Source organism: Phasianus colchicus, chromosome 2 (assembly GCF_987193195.1).
Source record: "Phasianus colchicus chromosome 2, bPhaCol1.hap1.1, whole genome shotgun sequence".
Lineage (NCBI taxonomy): Eukaryota > Metazoa > Chordata > Aves > Galliformes > Phasianidae > Phasianus > Phasianus colchicus.
The window spans coordinates 66,244,512-66,270,927 of NC_143437.1; the positions used below are offsets into that span (position 1 = coordinate 66,244,512).

Sequence of the window (26,416 nt, forward strand, 5' to 3'; positions counted from 1 at the left end):
GGTGACGAGGGGCTGGATGCAGGGCTGGAGCTTTCTCCCCAAGCACAACAGCTTTCTGCAACCACAGCAGAACAGCAAGCAAACCTTTGTCACTAGATGCAGGAAAGCCTCGTTTTCTGCTCAGATTTATTTGAATACACTTCCTTCAAGCTTTCCCCAAAGCCCCAATTTCTCAACGTTTAAACTTTGACGGAGTTCTAAAGTGAGTCCGGGATCTTCCCACTCCTCGAGCCTCGCTCTTCATGCTCCTGCTCTTAGGACCTGCCCCACAGCCTTACCGCCCGTCCGCCCGCCAGCCCCTCTCCCGGCCCCACGCACCCGCTGAGCCGCCGCTGAGCCGCAGCCCCGCCACCGCCGCCCCCTCCCCCGACGGACCTCGGTGCGCGGGGGGCAGCGCGGCCCCTCCCCGGCCGGCCCAGCTCTGGGCGGGGTTTCCCCACTTTTCAGGCCGGCCGCGGGCCCGACCCGCCGGCGGCATGAGCCCTGCGGCGGGGCAGCGATGCCCAAAGAGCGGCCGCTGTGGCGGGGCGCGGCTTTCCGTCTTTGCGTGCTTTCGGCCGCGCTGCTGCTCTGCCTGCAGCTGGCCGTGCGGCGTTCCTGGTGCCCGGAGGAGAGGCCCAGGCTGCCCGCCGTGGCGGCGTCGGGGCGGGCGGTCCCTCAGACCCGCGGCACGGCGGCGGCCCCGGGGCGGCGGCGGGTGACCTACGTGCGGAGCGGGCGGAGGGGCGGCCGGCCGGGCAGGAAGGTAGGGCAGGGACGGGACGGGCGGGGGGCCTGGGGCAGCCCCAGCTCGCAGGTGCGGCGCTTGGTTTCTGGAAGGAACGAGAGGATTGGGATCCTTGTTGTGGGGTGTTCTTGGCAGCCTTGCTGGGCTGATGCTTTGTGTGGAGCGGGCGCTTGGGGAAGCTGGAACGGCCGTGTGGGAGTCGCACTGCTTATCCCTAGAGCTGGGACCTGAGCAGAGTGAATGGCTGCTGCCTTAGCGAGAGTAAAGCCACGGACTTCAAGTAAAGCCACCAGCGTGGTGCTGGTGTTAAAGTGAAGCTTATTTAGAGCTGAGTTGGTGAGTGAACTCTGGGATGGTTTGAATTCAGGGTTTCTCTTGTTTCCCCTCTTCCTCCGTGGGGAGCTGTGTTGGAAAAAGGAAAGTTCTGGTTCTGCCCCAGCTTTCCTGGAAGGCTTGGAAGGGGAAATGATTGAATGCCACGTTCCTCCAGCACTGGCAGCAGTGAGGAAGACACTGTCGTGTGGTGCCATTGTTTGAAGCTCTGGGAGACAGGCTGAGGGAGCTGGGCTTGTTCAGCCTGGAGAAAAGAAGGCTGCAGGGTGACCTCATTGCAGCCTTTCAGTCCCTAAAGGGAGCCTACAAACAGGAAGGGAATCAACTCTTTGAAAGGGTAGATAGCAGCAGGACAAAGGGAAATGGTTTTAGGTTGAGGGAGGGAAGATTTAGGTTGGATGTCAGGGGGAAGTTCTTTACAGAGAGAGTGGTGAGGTGCTGGAACAGCTGCCCAGAGAGGTTGTGGATGCCCCGTCCATCCCTGGAGGTGTTCAGGGCCGGGTTGGATGGGGCCCTGGGCAGCCTGGTCTGGTATTAAACGTGGAGGTTGATGGCCCTGCCTGTGGCAGGGGGTTGGAGCTTCATGATCCTTGGGGTCCCTTCCAACCCTGGCCATTCTGTGATTCTGTGAGACCTTACCGTGCTCTTCAGCTCTCTGAAAGGAGGTTGCAGTGAGTGGGGGTCGGCCTCTTCTCCTGGGTAACAGGGATAGGTTGAGATGGAATGGCATCAAGTTGCACCACAGGAGGTTCAGGTTGGATGTTAGGAAAAATTTCTTCTCCAGGAGATTGTTGAGGCAGTGGCACAGGCTGCCCAGGAAGGTGGTGGAGTCACCATCGCTCAAGGTGTTCAAGAAATGTGGAGATGTGGCACTGAGGGATGTGGTTAGTAGGCATGGGGGGAATGGGCTGATGATTGGACTGGATGGTCTTAGTGGTCTTTTCCAACCTTAATGATTCTGTGATTCTATAAGGACTACTAGTCTTGCAGTGTGCTGTGATGTTGACGCCTGGTTGAGGCACCTGCGTCTTGCAGTGTCAGTTCTTCTGATTTTTGAGGCTGAGTTATTTGGTATTTCCCCGATGTCCAGATTTTGAGTGACTGTAATTCCAGAGAAGCTCTGGTGCCCCATCCCTGGAGGTGCTCAAGACCAGGTTGAATGGGCCCTGGGCAGCTGAGCTGGGAGGTGGCAGCCCTGCCCACAGCACGGGCTGGGACTGGGTCGGCTTTGAGGTCCATTCTATCCTGAGCCATTCTGTGATTTTGATTACAAAATAATTTCAACATTCATATGAAAACAGTTGTGATCATGTGAATTCAGGTAGTTTTTTGAAAGTATGCACTAAATGTGGCATTGAACATAGGAGACCAAAGTAAAGCATACACTAACCCAACATTACTATGTTTTTGAGAAAATCCTAAGTTGGGAACCAGCAATATAAGAGTGCTCACCGTGTGGCCATTTGCATCTGCATCCTTCCAGCCATGCAGAGAGACACCTGGTTAGGACACAGAGATTTGGGCTGGGGAAGAGGGATGGAACCCTGAGAGCAAGGGCCAGGCAGCTCAGCTGTGCCAGGGTGAGATTGCATTTCACCACAGTTTTTAAGATGCTTTTGTGTCTTCTGTTTGTTTGCAAAGCACTGTCAGTCAATTTCTGAAGTCTGCAGAGGCTTTCAGGAGTGTTGTTCCCCCACTGGTGGTTTTGTTGCTGTTGTTGGAATATATTGTGATGTGTGAGCCAGCAGGATGGCAGTAATAAAAAAAAAATCGGTGAGAGCCAGCTTTGCTCTGTTTTCTCAGTGCCGTTTCATTACAACTCTGCTTCCACTTACATCACTGGCATAAAACAAAAGACAGATGAATAGAATATTTCCACAGGTCTAGTTGAATATTTTATTTTCTGGCCATGTAAAAGAAACTGCAGTGACGTGCAGGGAAATTATTGTTGACTACTTGGAATCATGTTAAAGCTTTCTGAAGCAGAGCTGTAGTCAAACAAATAGCACCAAAAGGGAGGAAAACCATACCCAGACAGGGTGGGAAGGATGGCAGTTAGCCCATAATATGGTCCCTGTGTCTGCAAGAAATTGCTGGTGTAAACATGCTTTATTTGTGATTGCTGATAAATTTGTGTCAGTGGGGAAGGTGACTGCGTGGTAGATGAAAGGGTTTTGCCACTGAGGTTATGAGTGTCTGTCCTTTAGCACCTGGTGTGCAGGTACAAAGAATGCTAATTGAAAATCACTGATAACCAGATGCTGCTGGTCTTGCTGACAACTAGCAGTAGTCAAAAATTGATAGGGTAGAATTATAGAATGGCCTGGATTGATAAGGACCACAATGATTATCTAGTTTCAACCCTCCTGCCACAGGCACGGTTGCCAACCACCAGACCAGGCTGCCCAGAGCCACAACCAGCCTGGTCTTGAATGCCTCCAGGGATGGGGCATCCACAGCCTCCTTGGGCAACCTTCCAGTGCATCTCCACCCTCTGTGTGAAACACTTCCTCCTAATATCTAACCTAAACCTCCTCTGTCTCAGTTTAAAACCATTCCCCTTTGTTCTATCATTAAGAGATATATGTTTATGAAATGACTCTAATCTCTTGTGTTGGTATGGGAACACACGGAATATATAGCAAAACTTCAGCTATATGTAAGCAGTTAGAATTCTGACATGTACCTGCTCATGCAGTAGATGTTGGTGTGATCTGCATCCACGTAGTGCTGCAGGTATGGGAGGGAGGTTTTAAAATGTTATTGCAGACTGTGATTATTTAAAAAAATAATAAAATGTTGTATTTGGAATTTGAAATAACAGCAAATTCTTATCACAGTGGTTGCGATAAAAAAGTTATGATTGGCTCTTGTGTTTTGAAATAGGAAGGGAGGAGGGCTTTTCAATGAGTCTGGTTAGGAGGAGTTGAATTTACTTGACTTTTGGACAGATTTATTTCCATGTAGGAGGAGAAAAAAATACTTTTATATGGTGCAGTGCAGTTATATACAAAAAGCAAACAACAAAAACCATTAGATTTCAGTCTGGGCAGATGTTTTAGGTTCCTGTAGTTCTATTTGCTGAAGCTCGAAGTCTCAGAGACTGTCTCTCTGATAAAAAACAATGTTTGACTTCTTGCATTCTGCCCAGGTCTAGCTGGGTTTTGCAGTCCATGGTTCCCCGGATGTGGGCTTGGTGTAATGCTTCCATCCCTGGGCTGTAGCCATAGGTGTATTTTCGGAAATGGAAGCAAAGTACTGGATTCAATTTCAAAGCTGTAGTATCAGCAGTAAATCTTTGTCTCTTGGAGTTATTGAAAGATGGGGAGTATGGAACCTACATACTCAAGTGAACTTGATGTTGTTTCGGATGCTCTTTCATGTCTATGGATATAAAAATATTTGCCTTCAGTGACTGAAATCTGAGAGGTTTTGCTGATGGGACCATGTTTGTTTTATTTAGGATCATGATGTGTTTTGAAACACGAAGCATCGTTGCCTAGGACAGAACAGTTATGTGAGATTATATTTCAATAGGTATTACTTGTATGCATTTGTGGTTTTGTTCTTCATAAACATAGGCTAATTCATTTTTGCTACTGTCTGTTGGTTTGCTGTTTTTTGTTTCCTCTTCTAGATAGGAACTATTTCCCAGAGGCTACTGCTTCTCTGCAGTAATGACTGCTATGGTCGTGTCTTTAATGCAGTAATAGCTACCAAGTGGTGGGGAATAAATGATTTATATATTGTAACTAATATGGCAGATTCAAAGTGATTTCATGTGATTTAGCATTACGTTAATGCTAAAACTTTCCTTTAAAACTACATTTTATTTTTACTTTGAAAGTGGTAATGCTACCTTTTGGTGGCTTATAGGGCTTCTGTTAAGAGTCATCTTGAATTCTAAACATCTACAAAGCAAATGTATTAGGTGTTTTCATGGTCTACTTGTATGTATACTGTCTTCACGCTGACTTCTGTAAAAATCAATACAACTTTGGATGCTGCTTGAATAGAGAGTTACTCTGCATCTTGATACGCAAGAGCCAAAACTCTTAAAGAAAACTTGAGAAACTTCAGAATGAGAAAACTCATTCCAAAGTCAAACAATGTCTTGTCTGTCAGAGAGTGACTAATGTCTTAGCTTCTACAAATGTGAATCACAGCTATGATTTGATTGCAGAAAAGCAGTGTAATGCTGAAGAGCTGGATATTATTTATTCTTTGGATCATTGTTAGTTCTGGACTCCTCCAGGCTGATGACCTCAAAGGGAAGGAAAAGATGTGAAGAGGTACAGGAAGGACCTTTAAGGAAAGCCTGAAGGAGCCAGGACTTGCTTTAAACAGGAAAAAAAAGTAGGTTACAAGAGGCGTGCGCTCAAACTTGTCCAACTGAAAAAGAATTTTTTTTTTTTTGAAAGTGCATAATGACCAATTGTTCTGTAGGCCCACTGCAAGTGGGACAAGAAGTACTGCTTTAATTTTCAGGCAAGATATTAGGAAAATATTTTTACTTTCCAGCTGGGTAAGCAAGGGAAAGGCTCACATAAAAAGCGTGAAGTTTGTCGAGACATAACAGCAAAGGTCTTAGTTGTGCTCCAAAGCACAGAGGTAGAGCTGAGTCAGTCTCTTGAGGTCATCTCCACATTTACCTGCCTGCCAGACTGCTTCTCTAATTGCAGAGCAGAATGTGATTATCCAAACTGGAATTTAGCCTGAACAACCATCTAATGTCAATATAATAAAAAGAGGTAATGGTGTCTTTTAAGACCATAAGTGGTCATTGCTTTGGCTTAATCCCTCGCTAGGGAGACCAGACTGCACGATAATTGTCCTGTGCTGACTGAGTAGCCCCAGAGGAAGGAACATTACTCAACAACTTCTTTCCTTCAGTGCCTGGAGATCTCTTACCAAAGATAAACTGACCTGAAGTTGCTTAGATTGAGAGATTAGCATGAAGTAGCAGTCTATGGCTTCAGGCCATTAGTACCTGGGGAACAGCTACAAGAGCCTTGGTTTTTGCTCAGCTGTTGAGGCTAATGGCACAGGTTGGGACAGGGTTATTGTGTTTGGAAGAAAATAGCAAACTTTTATTGATAACAGTTTTCAACAGCAGACAATCACGTGTTGGGAGTGCCAGCCAGCTGCTGCTGCGTGGAGGCAGCTGGGGGCCCCAAAGGTGGCCAAGCATGGACATCCTTCCCAAAGTCATCAAAAACAATGCTTCTGCTTTTTCAGCAGCAGATGAAATGTGTTTATAGTAGACCATAAAGAGGAGATGGTCATCTTACTTCTGATCATGATGTCACTTGTGAGGTAAAGGATCACAAGAATAACCTCGATTCCTACATGTCTAGAAGATTTGCCCTCCATGAATTTTTGAGAAGCTGCTGGGCAATTCTGTCTTTCAGAAAGTCATTAAAGCTTTCTGAGATTTAATTATATCCAACAATACAGATTTCTTTCAAATACTTGCTCAATATTTTCTTTCTTCTGTAAAGAGAATAACTTTTCCTAGATAGCTGTTTCACAGAAAAGGTGTGGTTTTTCTTTTCTTTTTTTCTTTTTAAATTAAATTAATTTCACTGTTTAAGGACATAACCCAGAGATGGAGGTAGCAATTTCTTCTGATGATTTCTTGTTACAGAATTGGCTGTTTTGACACTTGCTCCAGCTTTTTCTTCAGTAAAGCATAACGTATGGGCCTGATGCAGAGAGTGAGACCATCATGACCATAGTAGTGAGTGTAGGAAGGAAACCATACTGACTCAATCCCACTTGCTGTTCTTAGCTCAAACTGTTGATCTGGGCTGCAGTTTAGGAGGCAGGAAAGTGGTAGCTGGGACAAGTAGAATCCTTCCACAAAACCTCAAGATTGTTCCTATGTGTTGCTGACCTTTAGCTGCTGGGTTTTTGTTCTCTTTTTTTCTTTTTATGAGAAGAGTTTTTAATCCGGAGCTTGTGAGGGTTTCATCCCATTGTGTTGTCAACTCATGTCTGCTATCTGTCCAGGCAGGCCATTAGCAGAGATGGGCATGGTGGGTGCTCATGTGCTACATGTCTCTTTTAAGCCACTTTTGCTGAACTGCAGGTGCAGTTCTGATTGAAAATCAGCTGGTGGATGTTTGTTGTGAAACCAGAGCAAAGCTCAGCAGACCATGATGGGGGCTGTGGTACTGAAAAATCCAATGGTGGTGAAGAGTAAAACCCTGTAACAGCTTTGGCTGTTGTAGACCATGCTGTCCTCTTCCTGCTGCCTTAGCAAACCACAATGGTGAGGGGCAAAGGGAGGGCCTCACTGTCTCCCACCAGTTTTCCTCCATGTAGGAGGGTCAGTGGTGGGCTCAGCATCTCCACTGATGTAAGTGATGGAGTGTAGGACCTGGGGCTGTTTTGTGTTCCACTGATATCAGAGGTGACAGTGATGGCTGTCACACCCAGTGCAGCTTAGATAGCAGTCTTAACTCATAGTCTGTGCAAACTACCACTAAGCTTCGTGGCAGCTACAGCGTGCCTCTCTTGCCCCTTGTTCTAATGTTAAGTTGGAAATCTGTTTGTCTTGGATAGCCACTCAGCAATCCAGAGCTGTGTGCAGTGCATATGAGTCACTGAACCAACCTGAGTGTTTCTGTAGCTGGTAGAAACACAGCAAGGTACTTCTGTGTACGTTGAAACATTGTCCAGGATCATTTCAGTCAGTGGAAATCTAAGATCAAATGCAGTTCAATTCAGTGGAACAGCTAAAAATGGGGGGGAGGAGTGAGGGAAGATTTGACGTTGGTGTTTATGTTCCTGTATACAGAAGTGACAGGGTGACAGGCTGTCCTGTTTTTAGTAAACAGACTTTGAAGTATAATGGAAACCATGTGCAAATCAACTGAAGCCCTGGGTGGCACAAGCAGATGCTGTGATTTTGAGTTCACTCTGTTCACTCTTGTGATAATAACATGTCCACAGCGGGAGATGGCTACAACATTTCCAGCTGCTTATGCAGTTGTGAATGGAAGGTGTCCATTTAATAGGAGCCAACATGTATATTCCTCTCACCTGACCTCTTTCTGTCCTGTCTCTGTCAGCCTTTCTACCAGATCTGCTGCTAGCTTAGGCTCCAGCTGCTGCTTGCTCATACCCTATCATTGGGGTTGATGGGGTGGCTGTAGGTGACTGCTGATCTCACAAGTGCAGTTCACAAATCCTGGACCTGAAAGCTCTCTGGCTCTGCAGGAGCATCTTGATTTTTTTTTTTTCTGTTGCTTTTTTTTTTTTCCCAACATTTAAGAACTATTCCTATAATTTATGTCCTCCATGACACATTTGTAAATACAATAAATAAACCTTTACTTGTGTCTTTGTGTAATGATGAATGTAGTAGTTCCAGCAACTGTTACCATGTGTACAGAAGTCTCTTTTATTACTGTTGTTTTCCCCATATGTTCCCCAGATGGGAAAAAAGTGGCTTTGCAGTGCTCTTTGAAATTCAGTAGCAGAGAGTGTCTTGTTTTTATGAAGCCCAAATCCGAGAGACCCTTGGGAGGATCCATCTGCTTTAGATTGAGATGCAAAATCTCTGGTCTTATATACTTCTTGAGGAAAGAGCTAACCAAGGGACCTATTTAGATTTGCTTTGGATTCCACCCTCTGATAGATTTCATGCAATAGGCCTAGGTTGAAAAGGACCACAGTGATCATCTAGTTTCAACCCCCTGCTATGTGCAGGGTCGCCAACCACCAGACCAGGGCTGCCCAGAGCCACATCCAGCCTAGATGGGGCATCCACAACCTCCTTGGGCAACCTGTTTCAGTGCGTCACCACCCTCTGTGTGGAAAAACTTCCTCCTAGTATCTAACCTAAACCTCCTCTGTCTCAGTTTAAAACCATTCTCCTTTGTCCTGTTTCTATTCACCTTCTAAACAGTAGTTCTCCCTCATGTTTATATGCTCCTTTCAAAATATTGGAAGGCCACAATGAGGACTCCCTGTAGCCTTCTCTTCTCCAAGCTAAACAAGCCCAGTTCCCTCAACCTTTCCTCACAGAAGAGGTGCTCCAGCTCTGATCATCTTAGTGGCCCTCCTCTGGACCCACTCCAAGAGCTCCACATCCTTCCTGTGCTGGGGGCCCCAGGCCTGGACGCAGTGCTGCAGATGGGGCCTCACAAGAGCCGAGTAGAGGGGGACAATCAGCTCCCTCTCCCTGCTGGCCACCCCTTTTTTAGTGCAGCCCAGAGCACAGTTGGCCTTCTGGGCTGCAAGCACACACTGCTGGCTCATGTCCAGCTTCTTGTCCACCAGGATCCCCAAGTCCTTTTCTGCAGGGCTGCTCTCAAGGGGTTCTTCCCCCAGTTTGTATAAATACCTGGGATTACTCCAGCCCAAGTCCAGCGCCTTGCACTTAGCCTTATTGAACCTCATTAGGTTCTCATGGGCCCAAGATCTGAGGTGCAGCTTTAGGTATGTTGCTGCTTATCTTTCTGGAAATGACAAAATCCTGGATGGTTTCCAGAACTGATCTTATGGTTCCTGCTGACTAAAGCAATGGAATGCTCTGCCCTTCTTGAGGTGCGAAAAACAGCCTGCAGAGCTTCTCTGATATGGCCTTTGAGCCAGCTAGGCAACATATCTCTTAGGGATATCCCTCAAATAAGGGATGCTCAGTGTTCTTAGGATTGTTTTTGATAAGAAGTCATGCTTTTTTTGTTTGTTTGTTTGCTTTGTGACAGACTAGGAAAAATTAATCTAGACAGAAATTAAGCAAAGAAGAATGTATTGAGGATGAATTGGGAAGGAAGTGGCTGGGAAGTGGGTGCAGTTGAAACTACAATTAGAGCCAGTGAGCACAGACATCCTGCCATCAGATCCCTTGCTGCTTTAACCTCCTTCTGGCCATGTCCATTCCCAGCCCTCTTCCTCATTCTTGTCATGGCTTGCTAAACCAAATAATTCACTGGGAGCTTGAAAGCTGGCGAGCTTTATTTAGCATCCTCTTTCATATTTTACAAAGAGACAGTATTTGAAATGCTAGGGGGAAGAGATGGCAATGTCTACTGACACAGCACGTAATTTTAAATAATATTTACCACTTAAAGGCCTAAAATGATAAGAATCGGTTGAGATGCTTCCTGCAGGGTTAGCAGCACTTGTGGTGGATAGAGACCTAAAAAAAAAAAAAGCCAGAAAAAAAATGATAAACTAAGTTAGTTCTGATGTGTCTCAGTTTGGACTTTGCTCATTTATGTTCTGCAGCATTGGAAATTTCAAAGACAGTGAACTTTGTTTCATCTTGAATAGGGCAAAGTAGTAGTCTCTTGTTCATTTTCCCTCACTCTTTTGAGAAAATTAAGCAAGAAGCAATTATGTGTCAATTGGCTGCTGCTGAGCTGATATGTTTCTCCTTAGTTAGATGTCTTGATTAACGGTTTGATCTTGTAATTGTTATTCATTATGAAATCCATGGGAATTCTGGGTACATCAGGAGTTCATGCTCAAACTGTGTAGCTGATTAGTGCTATGGTCTGTGTAGTATTTAGAATCGGTGATAAGACATTGGAAAATGTCCTTCACTGAAAAGAATGGTGCAAATTTGCCCAAGCATGTCTTCTGTGACCTTATAGCGTCTGGGTCTATGCCTGCTTATCTTGAACAAAAAGTACTTTAAAATTATGTGCTTTGAAAGAAGCTTGATTTCCTTCTCATAAATTGAGAAATAAGTGTAAAATCTTAAATTTAAACTCTTAGCAACCTGTAAGCCAGTTCTCATTCCTTTTCTAGGTAGAGGGAACTGGTTGTCCAGTGCGTGGCCTTGCTTTCTTTGAAGGGCTTTTATGTAGACTACTATCCATTGTCTGGAGCTATAATCACATTAAAAACAAGCAAGAGAATATGTAGACATCTAAAGCTAGTGCACATTTCAAACTAGTGAGCTCCATTATCTTCTTTTATTAACTAATACGTGCATGAAATAAGAAGCTGTTGAAGGCAGAATTGAAGTTAGGCTGTTAGTCTTCCCTGGCTGCCCAGCAAAACCCAGTATGATCAAGTGAACAGGTTGTCTGTTGAGGGATGGAAGCCCTTAGGTCCCTGTCATATCTGTCTGTCTGTCTACCTCTTCTAAGGTTTTATGCTGTGAAATCTAAATGCCTGCAGAAGTCCTGCAACCTTTTAGTTTACCTGCTTGTAAGAATTAATTTTTACTTATCGTATTACAGATGTCCAATTCCAGCTAGTTCCCTCTCCTTCTCCCTAGGCACAGAAGATCTTTTTTACCAGTAGGAATGTGTCCTGTGTTTTGCTTATGGCCATGGTGTTTCTCATATTTTATGACTGAAATTCAGGGCTGAATTCAGGGCTATACAGATCTACTGATCTTCCACTGGTGTGGATGCATTGCCACCACAGGCTGGTGGTGGAGGAATTTTCTGATGCTCTAAATTGCTCTTTAGGCTGGGAAGTGAGTGGATCACTTCCTTTTAGACACTTGCACTCCACTTGGAAGAGGGAGAAAGCTGTGCAAGTGTGAAACACTCATTCCTTTGGAAGCATTTTTACTTTAAATCACTTTTTTTTTTTTTTTTTTTGGCCAGTCCTTAGCCTCAGGCAAAGGCTGCTGAAGCCAGTGCATAGGCTGCTAGAGACATCCCAATCTTTACATCATGATTAGAGTGCTGGAATTTGCACAAAATAAACTCAGCTTATCTGGCTAGCTGAATATTTACTGATAAAGTCTGTTTGTTGTGGGTGGTGTTTTGAATATTGAGATGAAGCCAGCCTAAGGGAAAATAGCTTTTTTTTCTTCTCTGTTGTATGGTTTATGACACCTTTCATATTTTCTCAACCAAAGAACTTCCTTTAAAGCGGTTAAGCATACTGATTGAAACCCCCCAGTCTTGACTCCGCTTAGCAGAAGTCTGAATATGACAAGCAGTGGCCAGTGATTGCTGTATCTGTTCCTGGCTGTCCTTATCCTTAAGTGCTGGCACATAGGCACTGCAGATAATTCACTTGATTAACTATTAGGCTGCTTAAGCAGTTTTGAGAATTTGCCTCCATAAATTTCAGACCGTTGTAGCTCCTGGTCTCATCTCCCTCAGATGAGTTATCACTCTGTCAGCCACTGGATAGTGCTGGAATTCTGCTGCCTGATTTATTAGTTGTTTGTTTTTTTTTTCCTCCCCACCATAACAACAAAGTCCCAATTGCTGTGCTATGTAAGGAATACATTAGATGCAGCAATTCTTGAATTTGTGGGTGCCTACAAAATGACATTTTGGCTGGTTCTCTGAAAGCTTTCTGTCAGCTGTGGGCCTGCTCCCTGCCTCCTGCAGGTGTGTGGCCAGAGCCTGGGTCTGCCGTTGGGTTTACAGAGGGCTGGCAAGCTGCTTCCCAACACCTGTGTCCTGCTGACAGGGATTCAAGCTGGATTCAGCAAAGCATTAGTCACTCAGTCCTCAATACATGCAGCCCTGCCTTGTTAGTTTTGGAAAGGCCTCTTTACTTTCCTGAGACCATGTTCTAATTCTTTATTACTTAATCTTGGTGCCAAGCATCTTTTTTCTTCTTCTTTTTTTTTTCTTTCCTTTCTTTCCTTGATATGTGCTTTTCATGTGAGGTGCTTGTTTTGGTGGGAAAGGCCCAGACGTAAAAGTAGAGCCTGAGAGAGCATGGAGGTGGGCTGCACCCTGGGGCACGTGTTCCCTTGGTGTGCTGTGGGAGATGCAGGCCTTGCCAAGCCTGGGGCATTTACAGAACACAGAAGTTGTACTTTGGGTGCAGTCTTCAGGCCTGGGAAGTGAGTGCTGCTGGTGGGCTGTCAAGCCAAACCATGGGGTGACACTCAGAGCTGCCTTTGGACTCTGCCACCAGCAAGTAGAGTTAGCAGCACCCTGTAGGAGGGGATTGTGCCCAGAAGGTGAGGGAAAGCCAGGCTCATCCCAGGGGATCCTCTTTGGTATAATAAAAAACACACCCAACCTGGCACATGAGCACCTCTGGGTATTAAAATTCTTCACGCGCAAATTGTGTTGAAACCTCATTTAAATTTAAGACATCTCCTTATTAATGCAGAAAGCGCTTCTGTCACACTGCCATTTTCCATCAGCAGGATTTAATTTCATAAGTGGCCTTGCTGCAGGGGAGAACCTGCCTCTATTAATTAGATTGCTTGCTCATCGTGGCACAAGACTTCTGTTCCTCAGCTTGATTTTCCATGGTCAAATCTCAGGATAATGCACATCACTGGGGCCCGTCTGTGGGATGGACTCTGTATGCGGTCAACGTGTTGCACAGCATTCAGCTGGTACCAACAGGGAACAGAGCAATTCCTCTGTGACTGTCTACTGAGACAGCTGCGTGCCTGCCCGTAGTGCTGTCAGAGATGTCTCTGCTTTAGATAAACTCCAAAAAGTGTAAAAGAAATGAAAATAGAAATAGGGAATTAGAAAGATTTTTCTTTATGAATTCTTTGCGCTTCATTGTGGAGCTCTTGCAGTTCTTGAAAATTTCACTGTTGGAATGGAAATTCTCAATTTCAGTGGCTGCAGAATCAGAAGCCAGCTGTGCTTGCTTGCAGCACTCACGATGCCTCATGCTTCAGGTGAGGTTTCTGTAGAATGGTTTCCTTGGTGAAAAGCTCTGGTTTAAGAAAGCCAAACTGGAAAGAAAAATAGAAAATACTAATATTAAAAAAAATTAGTTTAGACATGCAGCTATACTTGATATTCACTCAACCTTAAATGTGAGTCAGTCACTTTGGAAGCCTGTATTTTAAATTGTAGCTTACTGAACCTGTGCTAAACCAACTACTTCTACATTAATGATACAGAGTAGTATATTTATGCAGTTGTATGTCCTGTGAACCTTGAGTATAACGCTGATTACCATTCAATGAACTTTCCCAAGGGTCTCTCTGAAGGTGGTCTGTGCTGAGGCTGAGACGCACTTGTTCTTTCCTATGGACACCTCTGCTTTGAGCTGGAGTTTTTTCACTTGTGTCACATCTTGCTGCTACAAATATAAGACATTTGGAGCTATTCAGACTTACTGAAAAATAAAGTGCAATGAAGCATTAGGTCAGACTTGCAACTAAAGAGTGGACACAGCCCTATGAAGTAAAAGGCTGTAGAATTTTTGTGTGTGTATGAGGGTCTGATCTGGTCTTCCTCATCTCTGATGTTAAATGTCTATGGTGTGGGTTCATCTCAGCCAGTCCTCTACACTGATTTTGCAGTTAATGGAAAGAAATGGAGGTTTCCAGTGCATGATTCATCTTTCTTATTTTAGACATCTACTCTGTAGTGAGATGAATCACGCCCCTAAAGAGCCTGTCTGCCTCATCTGTCCTGTCAAATAACAGCTTTCCAGCTGACCATGGAAGTGTGGTCCCAGGTTGTCCTTGCAATGTGAGTGTTCTTTCACTCCTGGCTCCCCCCTGGAGTCAACCAGCTAATTGCCTCCAAGAATGTGGGAGTTCTTCGGGGATCATTCGCTGCTGCAAGAGCTACACTGCTGTTAGTGTGAGGAGCAGTGTACCAGCTTTCCCTGCTCTCACCTTCAGTTGCCCTCCCACACATCTCAGCAGGCTTTGCTTTGCTGGGTACGTGTCTCCTGCAAATGCTGACACGAGCCACACAGCCAGCACTGCTGGGTTGTCACACAGAGCTTTCACTGCTCAAGGAACACTTGAATTGAAAACACCAAAACCCATAAAATTATATGCTCAGGGACTCGGAGAGCCTGAAGAAGATGCCCCAACCCAGTCAGTCATGTCTAGAGGCAGTCTTCCGTATCTTTCAGGAATGTGATCCACTAAATATGTGTTTGCTTTGTAATTATCTGACACTTTGCAGTTTGAATCCTTGCTTCTTAAGAGAATTTAAAAAAAAAAAAAAAAAACCTGCAAAATTTCACCCAGGAGCAAAAATTGTTCAGCTGTATCCATCCTAAAGGGGTAAGCATAGTGATTTGCAAGGTAAAGCCAGAACAGCCAGAGATGTATGGAGAAGTGTATGTCATTTGTTTCTATGGCTGGCAAATATTTATGGTTATTGATAGAGTTTATTGCCACAAGTGCTTTTCATTCATATTTGGTTCTGCCTCAGATTTAAGAAAAATATTGTTGCTGTCTAGTCAGGGGGTTTTATATTTTTCCCTCATTTGAGACACTAGAGTATGTATTGACAAGTCTCTTCTTTCTTCGTTGAAAGCACCAGACTTCTTGGCAGGGCACTGGGATTCCAAACTTTTTGTTTATAAACATGGCTGGTATTTTAACAGACTGCTAAATAGGAAGGAATCGTAAAGAAGGGAAAAATTAGTTCTGACTTTAAAATAATAATAAAACAAAGATAAAATTCTTGATTAATTCCCTTTCAAATTCAAGCAAAAGGGAAGGAAAGAAAGTGGACTGATTGAATTTCTGGACTGAAACTGTACAATTGATTTGGGAAAAATTTTATTATTTACATTGCTGTGTTCAAGTTAATGCTAGAAAAGCAAGAAATTCTGACAACCTACAGTTCGACACCTGGAACTTTATGGTCCCTTTGCACATGCTGATTTAAACTTTTCATCATAATTTGAAATTATTTTAGGACTAGTAATACTGTATATATGCTGCAGGTCATTGAGGGATTATCAGATGAATGCTGCAGTGGCTGATAAGGAAGAAAAGTCTAGAAATAAATGGTCTGCAGGGAAACGTCACCGCTGATTTTGGCTGGATTGGTGAAAAGGAAATATCAGTCCATACATGTGAAATAAGTGGAAAAAAAAATCAGACCTTCAAATGGATCTTTAGCTTTCTTAAGAAAGCAGTGGCATTGACTTAATGTTATTATATTTCTCATGAAAATGTAAGCATCACTCTGGGTAACATCTTTTAGATATCCGTTATACATAAGGGAATGAGGATGTTGGTGTCCGTTACTGCTTGTGGTGAAGTCTTTCTGAAGACTGATTTTTTTTTTTATTACAATGTTAACTTCAGGTAATGTGCTTATAAATGAAACAACTTATGTATAGAGACGCTTCAGGATATTTAGGAGGATATTTTTAAGTGGTATTGTAACTTTTCAGGAATAAACCTGTTCTTCCCAAAGCAGCTGATTCAGAGGGGCTGGGTACCTTTCATTTGTGGAGTTCAAGGGAGCAAATGCTGTGGAAGAGGCTGAAAATCAGCTGAAAATCCGTCAAGAAGGGTTACAGATGGAACAGGGAACAGCAGCTTCAGGAGGGCATTTGGTCTGCCCTGAGCATGGCCATACTGCATTGTCAGTGTCAGCAGGTTACCCCCTGCAGGAGACCTGTTTCAAGAGGTGTGCTCTGTTTTCGTCCCCATCCACCATTCCGGATCTTATTGTAATGTAATGACTGAACTGCTTGGTGTGGGTGTTCAGCAGGTGTCAGAGCAGACCTCTCAGATGTATTCATTAACAAATGGAAATGGGCTTCTTCACTGCAAGAAGCCAGGGACTGAGGGGGCATTTCGAAGTTATTCAAAAGCATTGCCATGAATTGGGAGTTTTGTTCTAATAAGCCACAGAAGTAGCATTTGATTTTTTTTGGGTGTGTGTGTGAGTGTGTGTGTATGTATGTAACTGACTTAGTAAGCCACTGGGCTTTTTATCTCCCTTTTTGTGTGTTTGTTGGTAAGTTTTGGAGACCTATCATTGGGAAGGTCTCTGATACTGCACTCATTGGAAGAAGAACCTCACTCGTGTGATAATTAAAAGCTTTTTTTGTTTTTTTTTTTCCTTCTCTGTTCTCACACTGGCTGCCCTGTAATTCTGCTACCTAATGAGATACTTCTCATACAGATAGATTGTGGAACAACTGGGCTCAGATGTTTAGGTGTCTGGGGTTTCTTTTGTTTGAAAATGATTGTCAGCCTTCATTTTCTTTTCAGCTTTCGAGCCTGTTGAAACAGCGGCATTTCTGTCATTGCAAGCGTTATTCAGCCGTGTGCACTGTGACTCATTCTGAAAGATTACACACTTCTGCTTCCCAAGTGTGCACCTATCCTCCTGCTGTGCTAGTTGCTTGCAGGCTGCTGTCTGAAAACAGTGTCTCAGGGTACATGCTGCTGCAGAGCTTTTTGGCTGCCTGGCATTTGGCATGGTGCTGTGTAGGATGTAGGAGCCCCCGGCTATTGCAGGCAGCAGGCTTCGGGGTGGGAGATGCTACTTCTGTCTATTTCTGGAAAAAAAAAAATTATTAAATATCCTTTTCAACATCTCTTTACAGCAAAACATAACAATACAAAAAATAAAGAGCTCACCCTGAAGGAACAATAAACCTCATACAGACCTCCTGGCTGCCATTCGCTCCAGCCTGTTTACTTAGACTGAAAAAATACCAGTTTATAGTATCACTCAAGGCAAACTCCATCTGGTCTGGTGGTCCTCTTTTATCATTTTTCTTTTCTGGTTTTGCCTTCTCTTTTTCTTTTCTCTGTTCCTCCCTGGTGTCTGAAGGTCCTTTCCGTCACCATCCAGGCTCACGGTTCCCAATAGGGCTGACTGCTGCCTTCCCTCCAGTGCTGCCCAGCAGCCCTGGTCTTGGGCTGAGCTCCTCACCTCTGCCATTTGACTCCATTCAGGCCAGTGAGTGATTTGTTATTTCCTTTCTTTTTCCAGAGCTTCTTTGGAAGTACGGTCCCATGGGAACCCCCAGTATTTATTTATTTTTTCCACAGAATCATAGAAGGGCTGAAGTTAGAAGGGCGCTCTGTGTCCATCTGGTCCATCCCCTGCTCAAGCAGAGACACTCAGAGCAGAATGCCCAGGCCCACGTCCAGATGGCTCAGCTTGTAGTTTATTGAATGTTAGAATAAATTTTATAGGGGAAAAAAAAACACCCATTCTGTTCATTAAGGAAGCTCAGTTAATCACCATTGATTAAAGGAAAGCTTGACACTACCTGCCTAGCCACAGCAGTGAGCTATCACACCCAAGGATGAAGAATTGTGAGAAATCAATCTTAATGCAGTACAACTTAATACTGCACTTGTATTTCTATCTGCGTGAGGGCAAAAGGTAACACATCTATACTTCCTACACAACAAAAGCAGGCAGAATTTGGAGAAGGTACTTTAGATGGGAGCAAGAGCCCTATTGCTATGAGAGCACATGCCTGGAAGACCTTTTCTGTTCCACTTTGAGAGAGAAGTGTTGTTTCATAAAATGGCAAGGTCCCCAAGGTTTAGAGCTGATGGGCCTCATGGGGTGTACTGAGACCATCCACTACAACTAGTTCTTATTGTGAAAACAAGGAGTTGTAGGGCTAAAGGGAGCCACACTGACATTTTTTCTGGGAAAACAAAGAATTCTGGTGTACTTTTGTCAGTCAAGTGTGGGGAAAGTTTCTTTTTGTAAGAGTCTGGATTTTGAAAAAGGAAAGAGATTGGTGGGGTTGCTTTCGATGATTAGCGTTATGATACAAACTTTGCTTTCAGTGGACAAAGAGATGAGATAGATGCAAAATACAAGGGAGAAATTTCACTCTTTTTAGATGTCCTGCTAGAGGATTTAGATATTCAGAGTTTTGTTTCCTTTGTTCATGTATGTAAACCAGTACTTACCTGCATGTCCCAGAATTGTGCCAATGCTTGTGTTTTTTTTTCTGAATTAACTATGTCTGCTTTTGATTGTGATAAATCATACTTGGGTGCTCTTTCACAGTAGTTCAAATGCTACTTTATTCTGGAATAACTTTCAAGCGCAGACAAGCCCCTAGGAAACTTTATTTGAAATCTCCTTGATTTGTTAGCTCTTGCATTTTATGCTTGTAGTAAGAAATTAATACTGTTCCTTAAGGTATTTGTTTTATTTTATTTATGTATTTATTTTTGCTTTGCAGACTGCAAGGTGGCACATTGAACTGCAGCCATGGGCAAGTCCAACTCCTTCCTTGAACTATGAAGCCTTGAGGTTCCTGAAGTACATTAGCACTTCTCAAGTAGGTTTTTATTTCGGTTCTGTCTGATACAGTCTGTTCCTTCACAGATAAAGAATTAAGCTCACACCAAACTTTTTGCAATTACTTTTGCATATAAAAATTATTTCTAAAGCTGATCAGCTTCATAGTGATGGTCAACATGAATGTAAAGGTCAAAACACAGGACAGAAAGTGTCCATATGAGTTCTTTGTAGAAACGTCACTTCTGCACAACATGTATGATACATGAATTTATTTCCTATAATAAAAGCAGAAAAAGTACTGGAAGGCCACATTTCTCACAGAGTGGTTGCTTTAGATATTCAGTAGCTAGCCCTTGAATGCAGATTTAACCACACCATCATTTACGTTGAAGAGGTACAAAAAACCTCATGTCACTGAAATGTCATTCATAAGAGAATTTCTTTGTCAGTGCAATGCTTTCAAAGCTGAGACAGTAGACTCACCTGAAACATGTCTGAAAATATTCTGCTCCGCCCACAATTAGTACCTAGGAGGGTAGCAGAGCAATGTCTTACTCTCCAGCTTCTGATACCTCTGGCAGAATGGTCAGAAACATGAAGAGGACATCTCTGCCCAGCACTGACAGGACCAGGGACAAGAAAACAGAGCAAGAGACTTGCATAGAGCTGCTTGGTTTACAGTGCAGAAGTTCAGGCTGAGGAGGCATATTAAGCTGAAAACAGCCCTCGTCTCACTGACTTAATAAACAGTGGCAGATGCTGCTAAATTCCACTAGTTGGGGCAAAACCTACAAGGACTTCAGTTAGCAGAGAATTTATTGATTCTGACACAGTAATCAAGAACTTTCATTCCCAGAGTAACTGACCCTGGGGACAAGTGTAAGTGAAAACAAAAAATAAAAAAAAGAGAAACTCTTGTTTCTGACCTGGCAGATGTTGCAGGATTAACAGCTGAAGGGGTAGCACTATGGCTGATAGGAACTTTTCTGGAAATGGGATCCCACTTGCATAGATGAGCAGAGGCACTTGTTATCTTTGCTTGCTTATCAAGCGTCAGCTAATTATTGTGCTGAAGTTCAGGTTCCTGCCATAGCACAGAGCAGCTGACATCAGGACAAGTCAAGGTGTGACCACAGGAAGCTTTTTCTTGCCAGTATCTGGTGATTAGACAAACCACCTTACATGTGCTGTTATTTGTGTGATAGCTGTGAATGGGAGCCGAGAACAGAACACAGCTCCATGCTGCAGCATCTGTAAATCACACAACAGATGGGTGATGGTCCTAAAGATAGGGTTCAGGTCTTTTGATTTTAGGTTTCATTTTAATATCAAGAGCTGTTAAAATTGCTCCAAGTTCTGAGTGCTGAAATTGCTCATGAGTCAATTAAGTGGCAGCATCGCAGGATCTTTTATTTTTCCATAGAGAGCACATTATTCTTCCATGTCTTGAAATTAGTGCTTCTTGTCACAGTGCTGTTTATTCTTCAGTTGTTATGTGACTGAAGGGAAATGAGTAGTGGGGTGCAGTGCAAATCATCACTTAAAACTTAGTAAATCCTGAGAGCAGCATGAATAGTTGCTTTATTAGCTTTTATGAATTTTCCATGAGAGTTAGGAGCTAAGCTGAAGTGGGGAGGTGATGATGCAGCTTTCAGTTCTGTGAATGTAATGCTCCAGATAATGATACGTCAGAGCTTAAGCATCTTTAAAAAATCAGAGCTTTATTTACTTATTATGAAGCACATGGTGGAGATTGCCTACCATAGCAAAGGCTGGGTTTAGCTGTCGTTCTTACCCCTGCTCTTGTCTCTGCTGTCATAATTTCCACTTTTTTTTTTTTTGTTTGTTTGTTTTTGTTTGGCTGTCTGACAGTGCTACCTCCCATCACTGCAGGCACAGTTAGTGCTGGGTTCAGAGAACAATTTCTGTGAGTCCTGATGGTCTGGCTGGACTCCTGCAGGCTCAGTATACCTTTTCCTTTTGCAGTACTTTCATTCTGACTTGAGACTCTTGAAACATAAGCCAGCAGAGTGCAGAAACATGTTATGATTCCTCAGTTTAGTTAAGCACTTGCTAAAATCCCTTTGTTATTGGATAGGGGCTGTTGCAGGGTCATGGTTAAATCTTTTTGGGAGATCCAGGACCCTGCAGGTGTAGTGTGCAGCATACATTGCAGTGACACTGCAGTCTGTGATTACAGTGTTGAATTGTGACAGGATTTCAATGTGATTCAGAATGCAGAACCTGCAAAACGGTTTGAAAGGGGAAAAAAAAGCCAAAACCATTTTAATGCCGTAATAACATCTTGTCAGGAAAACTGATTTCAGGGCATCATACTAATGCTTAATTATTTGCTTTTTAAACTGCGTTGCTCTTTGGGGGATTATGTAAGCCTTGAATTTCACCAAGCAGAACAGACTAACAAGGAAAAAAAGTGTTCGAGTTTCCATAGCTGTGCATCAGATTGACAAGCAGATTTAAACAAAACTTCTCTCTACTCTTTGCCTAGAAGGCAAATTAAAAAATTAAAGGGTAAGCCTTAAGATGAAACATTCCTTGATTTCAACAGATTTCATGTGAGCACATGAACCTGAGCAGCCTGAGGGGCAACTCTGAAGCCATGAAGAGGCCCTGGTCAGTCTGTCTTGATGAGAGGTTTAGCCTCATCCACCGGCTCAGAAATAAGCAGTGCCGTCTCTATTCCCTGGGGTAAGTGCTCCATTTAACAGACAGCAGATCTTTCCGTGGTGCGTTCTAGCGTCAAAAAGCTTTATAAATGCAGCACAGGTTGCGGCAAAGCTGTCTGTTAAAATACTGGCTCTGTTCGGGTGTGTTTATTGTGTGCTGATGTGCTTCTGTAAAGTCTTTTTAGGGAGAAACCTTTCTGCAGGAGGGTCTTCATTTTCCTTCACTTTTCTATCTGTACTGCACAGTACGAAACCAAATTGCCTAATGGTGAGTAGCAAGTGGTAGTTCCAGCAGAAGAAGATGGAAATTAGTGAGATAAACTGAGAACATACAGCATCTTTCCTGAGCAGAAGTGACTTGCATAATTGCCAGGTACTTCAGAAGCATTACTTACAAAACTTCATTAACTACCCCTGGGATGAAACTGTACATTTCCATACGAGAGTGTGTTTGCTGAGTGCTTCAGGGGTGATGTGTGCCAAAGTGATATTAATGAAAGCAGTTGTTGGCTCTATTTTAAAATGTTTGTAGCGTGGATGTTGTTTACAGCACCTGAGATTGAAGTCATCGCTCTTGACAGAACTGCAGCCTATTTCCCTGCCGTTAATACCTCTGCCTCCTAGAAGGATGAGGGAGTTGGTCAGGCCTCTGGCACTTTGCATTGTGCTCAGGTGCACCAGGAGGGCCATCAGCAGGACCTGTGGCCACGGTACTGCTGCTCCACACAGCTTTGCTGTCCTGTGAGCCAGCTTTAGTTCAGGGCGTGCTGGAAGACTTCATCTCCCTTGAGCCAGCACAGGCTGAGTTTATACTGAGCTATGGGAGTCAGTGTGTTAGAGAGCGTGGAGCTCTCAACTCTTGTTGAATACTGCTATACCTGTTGAATACTGCTGCAGCAGATAACAGTGCCACACCCCTAAGGTTGAATCCTGCCTACAGAGAGCAAACTCCTCTTGTGGAATTACTTTCTGAGTGTTTTTTATAATCCATTTCAAATAATGATTCCTTGGTTTTAATGCAAAATATAGGCTTACATGATTTTTTTTTTTTTTCTCAGTTTTTCCCGTTGCTGTGAAAGTTTGGAGAGTTGCTGTGTTATCTCATACTTAGGTCCAGATTATACCGCTCAGCTGCAGTACTGGCACATTGCCTCAGGCTCCTTTTGGTTTTGTGCAGGCAGAGGTGGGTGCATTTGGTTGGAAAATCAGGTAAACTGAGCAACCTTCTGGAAGCAGCTGTAGCTTTCCTTTGAGTAAGAGGAAGTCTAATATGACAGTGGGCAAAGTGCCCATTGTTCAGTGGAAGTAACTTGAAGGGTAACATCTACATTACATGCTCATTAATATTGGACCTGAGCTCTGGTGCTAACGTGCCTTTATTGATATTTACTCAGACACAAAGCAGAGTTGATTTAATCTGTTCTGGAAAATGTAGGTTTGACAGAAAACTGACCAGCAATAAGATAACTTGCTGATGGTTGTGAACAAACCTGAACTAGTGAGTATATTCCAGCATTTCATGTGGAGTTGCTCTTGATACAGTACAGGGAGCCCCAGTGCCAGACTTTCTGTAGCAATGGCGCATTAGGCTTAGCAGAGATTGAAACTGATGCTGTCTGTCCCATAAATCATCAGGTACACACGTGCAGTAAATAACCAGCTGTGATGTCTCTTGTGAAGCAGCTAAAAAGCAAAGAAGAAATATTTGGGCTTAAGGAGGAGCAGTTTTTCAACCTTCAAATTCTCTCTGCAGCTCTTGGAGCTTGTTACTGCATGAGTCTTCTGTCAGACTCGCTTCCTTTAGCTTTATGACAAGCAGAAAAATAATTTTGTTCTGAGCAAGACAAAAATTCCCTTTAAATATTTTTGTTATCTCATACACTTCATGAAGAGCAAATGGGGAGCAGCTGCTCTCAACAAAGAACTTCCTTAGCAGAAGGAATGGATGGAGGACAAATGTGAAAGTTCAGTGTGAGTGTGACTGGGAATCCTGAATGAAATCCATAAATCATTAGAAATTGAAGAAAACTTGCCGCCTAGACGTTGCCTTCCTGTATGCTGTAGAGAAGGTTGTTTGTGAATGGGAATGAGCAGCGCCTGTAATTTCTAGAGGTTTTTTTCAGATGAGCATTAGTGACTTCCACTACTGGAAGGCAGCAGTGTTTGTGCTTGAGGGCACAATTTCCTGGTGTGATATGTAATTGCAGTGTGCATTAGTGAGCTGTAGTTATTAGTGCTAAATCTGCTTAGATTAAGCTAAGTCTGTTACAAACACAACAGGCAGGCACTGGAGCTGGGATGATATAAATGAATAGGATATCAGAAACGTAACCGTTGAGGTTTAAAGAGTCTTACTGCAGTGCCACTTGAAACCTATTTTAAGAGGCTCTTAGTGTGTAGGGGCTTTAGAATCCAGGCAGGGGATGCTTCTTTTTATTATGAGCTGCAGAACTTGGTTATCTGTCTGTCTTTGAAGGAAAGAAAAAAAGAGAGAAAACAATAAGACCAGAAAGGGAAAGCTGGACCCTAATATACATGCTCTTAGACCTCTGTCCTGTGGTCCCTTTGGGACCTGGAGTAGCCCATAGGAACTGGCTGTGGGAGCACAAGTGTTCCTGCTCCTCTTGTGTGGGGCCCATCTGCAGGATGCATTTTCTGCTGCTTTTAAGGCTTACCTTCACCCCTGCTGCAAGGTCAGTCTGCGATCTTTGTCTCTGGAGATGAGTTTTGTCTTCTGTTCTGCAGGAAAAACAGGTTTGTGTCCCTAGCATTTTTGATTTATGTTATTGGAGAGAGCAGCTGGTCCCTCCTGATGGCCTCTCTGTTCTTCTGTGACATTTCTTAAGGTCGTCTTCTTTTATTTATTTATCTTTTTCAAGTAACACAAAGTCTTCCTTTGGAAGCCTCATTTGTTTACTTCTCCTGTGCTGTGTTCTCACTTGGTGAGATAACACATGAGCCTCGCATTTTTCAAATCTTCTGGAGATGACTGACCTTATTTTGTCTTACAAACATTTGTGATTGATTAGGTCTCTCTTCAGGCATAAATTTGATCTGTTGCCAGAGTGTCAGATGATACACCAGCACTTTCTTCACCCCCAACTATTATTTGTTCTGTTTTGCATCACTTTGCAGTCCACGTGTGAATAACAATCTGCTCAAAGGCAGCCTGAGGTCTGCCTGCATCGGAAGCATCTGGCCCTCTGGATTGTACCAGCTGCAACTGTTAGAAGTGTGTCACAGATGCATGTGTCCATGGGTTGGTGCTAGACTCATTGCTCTAACGCTGTATTTGTCCCAAACAATTTGTATTTTGTTCATTTTCAGCCAGCTTTTCATTCCAAAGGGATTACACTGGTCTTCATTCATCTGTGTCCCTTCTGTAGAATGCTGTATGCAAACAAACATGCCAATTCACTTGGTTAACTTCGGAACTTTTTTCCTGATGTATTTTGAATGTATTAGAAGAAAACTGCTCTCTTTCTCTCCTACATATCTGTATAGGCTGGAATCATGTGAAATACGATTGTTCTTAAAAGTATGTTGTGCTGTTCTTGCAGTCTTTATATCCTTCTGCTTGCCTAGGACTTCTAGGGAGAAAATGGTTCAGTGGAGAAGCTTTTGGGGCAGTGTTGTCCTGGGCTTGGCCAGTGTTAAAGGAGATGTGATGCCAGATTCGTAACTTCCAAATCATATCCGCTTCACAACTTTGTTTCAGGAGTTGGATTCATTTTAGTTTAGAAAAATAGCATCTATGGAAAACATTTATTGCTGGCTGAATGTCATATCCTAGCATAGTGTGATGTAAAATTTATCACATTTTATATATTGATGCCATTAGCCTGAATTGTTTCAGATTCAAATAATTTTTTAAGATAAATGCTTAAGTATAATTGTGTTGTTGTCTAGCAGATCACAGAGGCAGCACATTGAAAAATACTGCCCTGCAGTGGCTTGTTTATGGTGGATAAAGACCATGCTATTACTATGGAGTGGATATTCTCAATTAGTACAACTGGTTGAAGCACTGATTAAAAAACTTGATTACCTCTCCTGTGCTACCTGTTTGTGTTTCCAACAGCATGATTTTGATTAAGTATAAGGTTTAGCATATGATTTCAACCGTGCTTGGTACAAACCTGAATGGACTGCAATTTCAGACAGTGGGGAGTGCCTGCAGGCCAGATATCTGATTGCAATGGCAATGATTTCTTGAATCCTGTATGAATCATTTTGTAGTAGAAGGCAGGAATATGGAATAGCCTCATAAAGCACATATTTTCCTTGCAGAGACAGGGAATGCAGTGACGCATTTTTTTCTGTACAGTGGGGCTGCTTGTCTTTCTTCTTCTTTGGGGATCTTTGTGAAATTAGCATTAATCTTTCTTTGAGTGTAAAAACACTTCTGCTGTTGAGAAGGAAGTAGTTTTAAATTTACGTTTTGATTTTCCTGTGCAAGGAGAAAGAAAGAAATTTGGTTCTTGTGTCCTGTCCCAGTTGTTGGCCACAATGGCACATAGTTGTATAGGGATAGCAGAAAATATGTCTGACTTTTTACAAAATGGTGTTGTATACATTTTGATTACATATTATTATATACATATTATATATATGTATTCGCTATTCCGTTTCTATTCCTTTAAATTTCCTTTATCTAAGTATTTATTCCAAATCTTCAGCATGCATCATTGCAGCCTATCAGCTTTATTTCTGGTAATCTCATCAGAATTAGGGTTAGATTCTGCTCAGTGCCATGGATA

At 43.2% G+C, this 26,416-nt stretch overlaps 1 protein-coding gene across 1 annotated transcript in view; it reads left to right on the forward strand.

The window, feature by feature from the left end:
• Window positions 1-441: 441 nt before the first annotated feature.
• The window catches only part of METTL24 (methyltransferase like 24), a 44,991-nt gene continuing 19,016 nt past the window's right edge, over window positions 442-26,416 (forward strand). Inside the window, exons 1-3 of the mRNA XM_031610804.2 lie at window positions 442-745; window positions 18,908-19,006; window positions 21,539-21,678. Coding sequence (XP_031466664.1) covers window positions 500-745; window positions 18,908-19,006; window positions 21,539-21,678 — 485 coding nt within the window. The 5' untranslated portion in view covers window positions 442-499. The remainder of the gene's footprint in view (window positions 746-18,907; window positions 19,007-21,538; window positions 21,679-26,416) is intronic.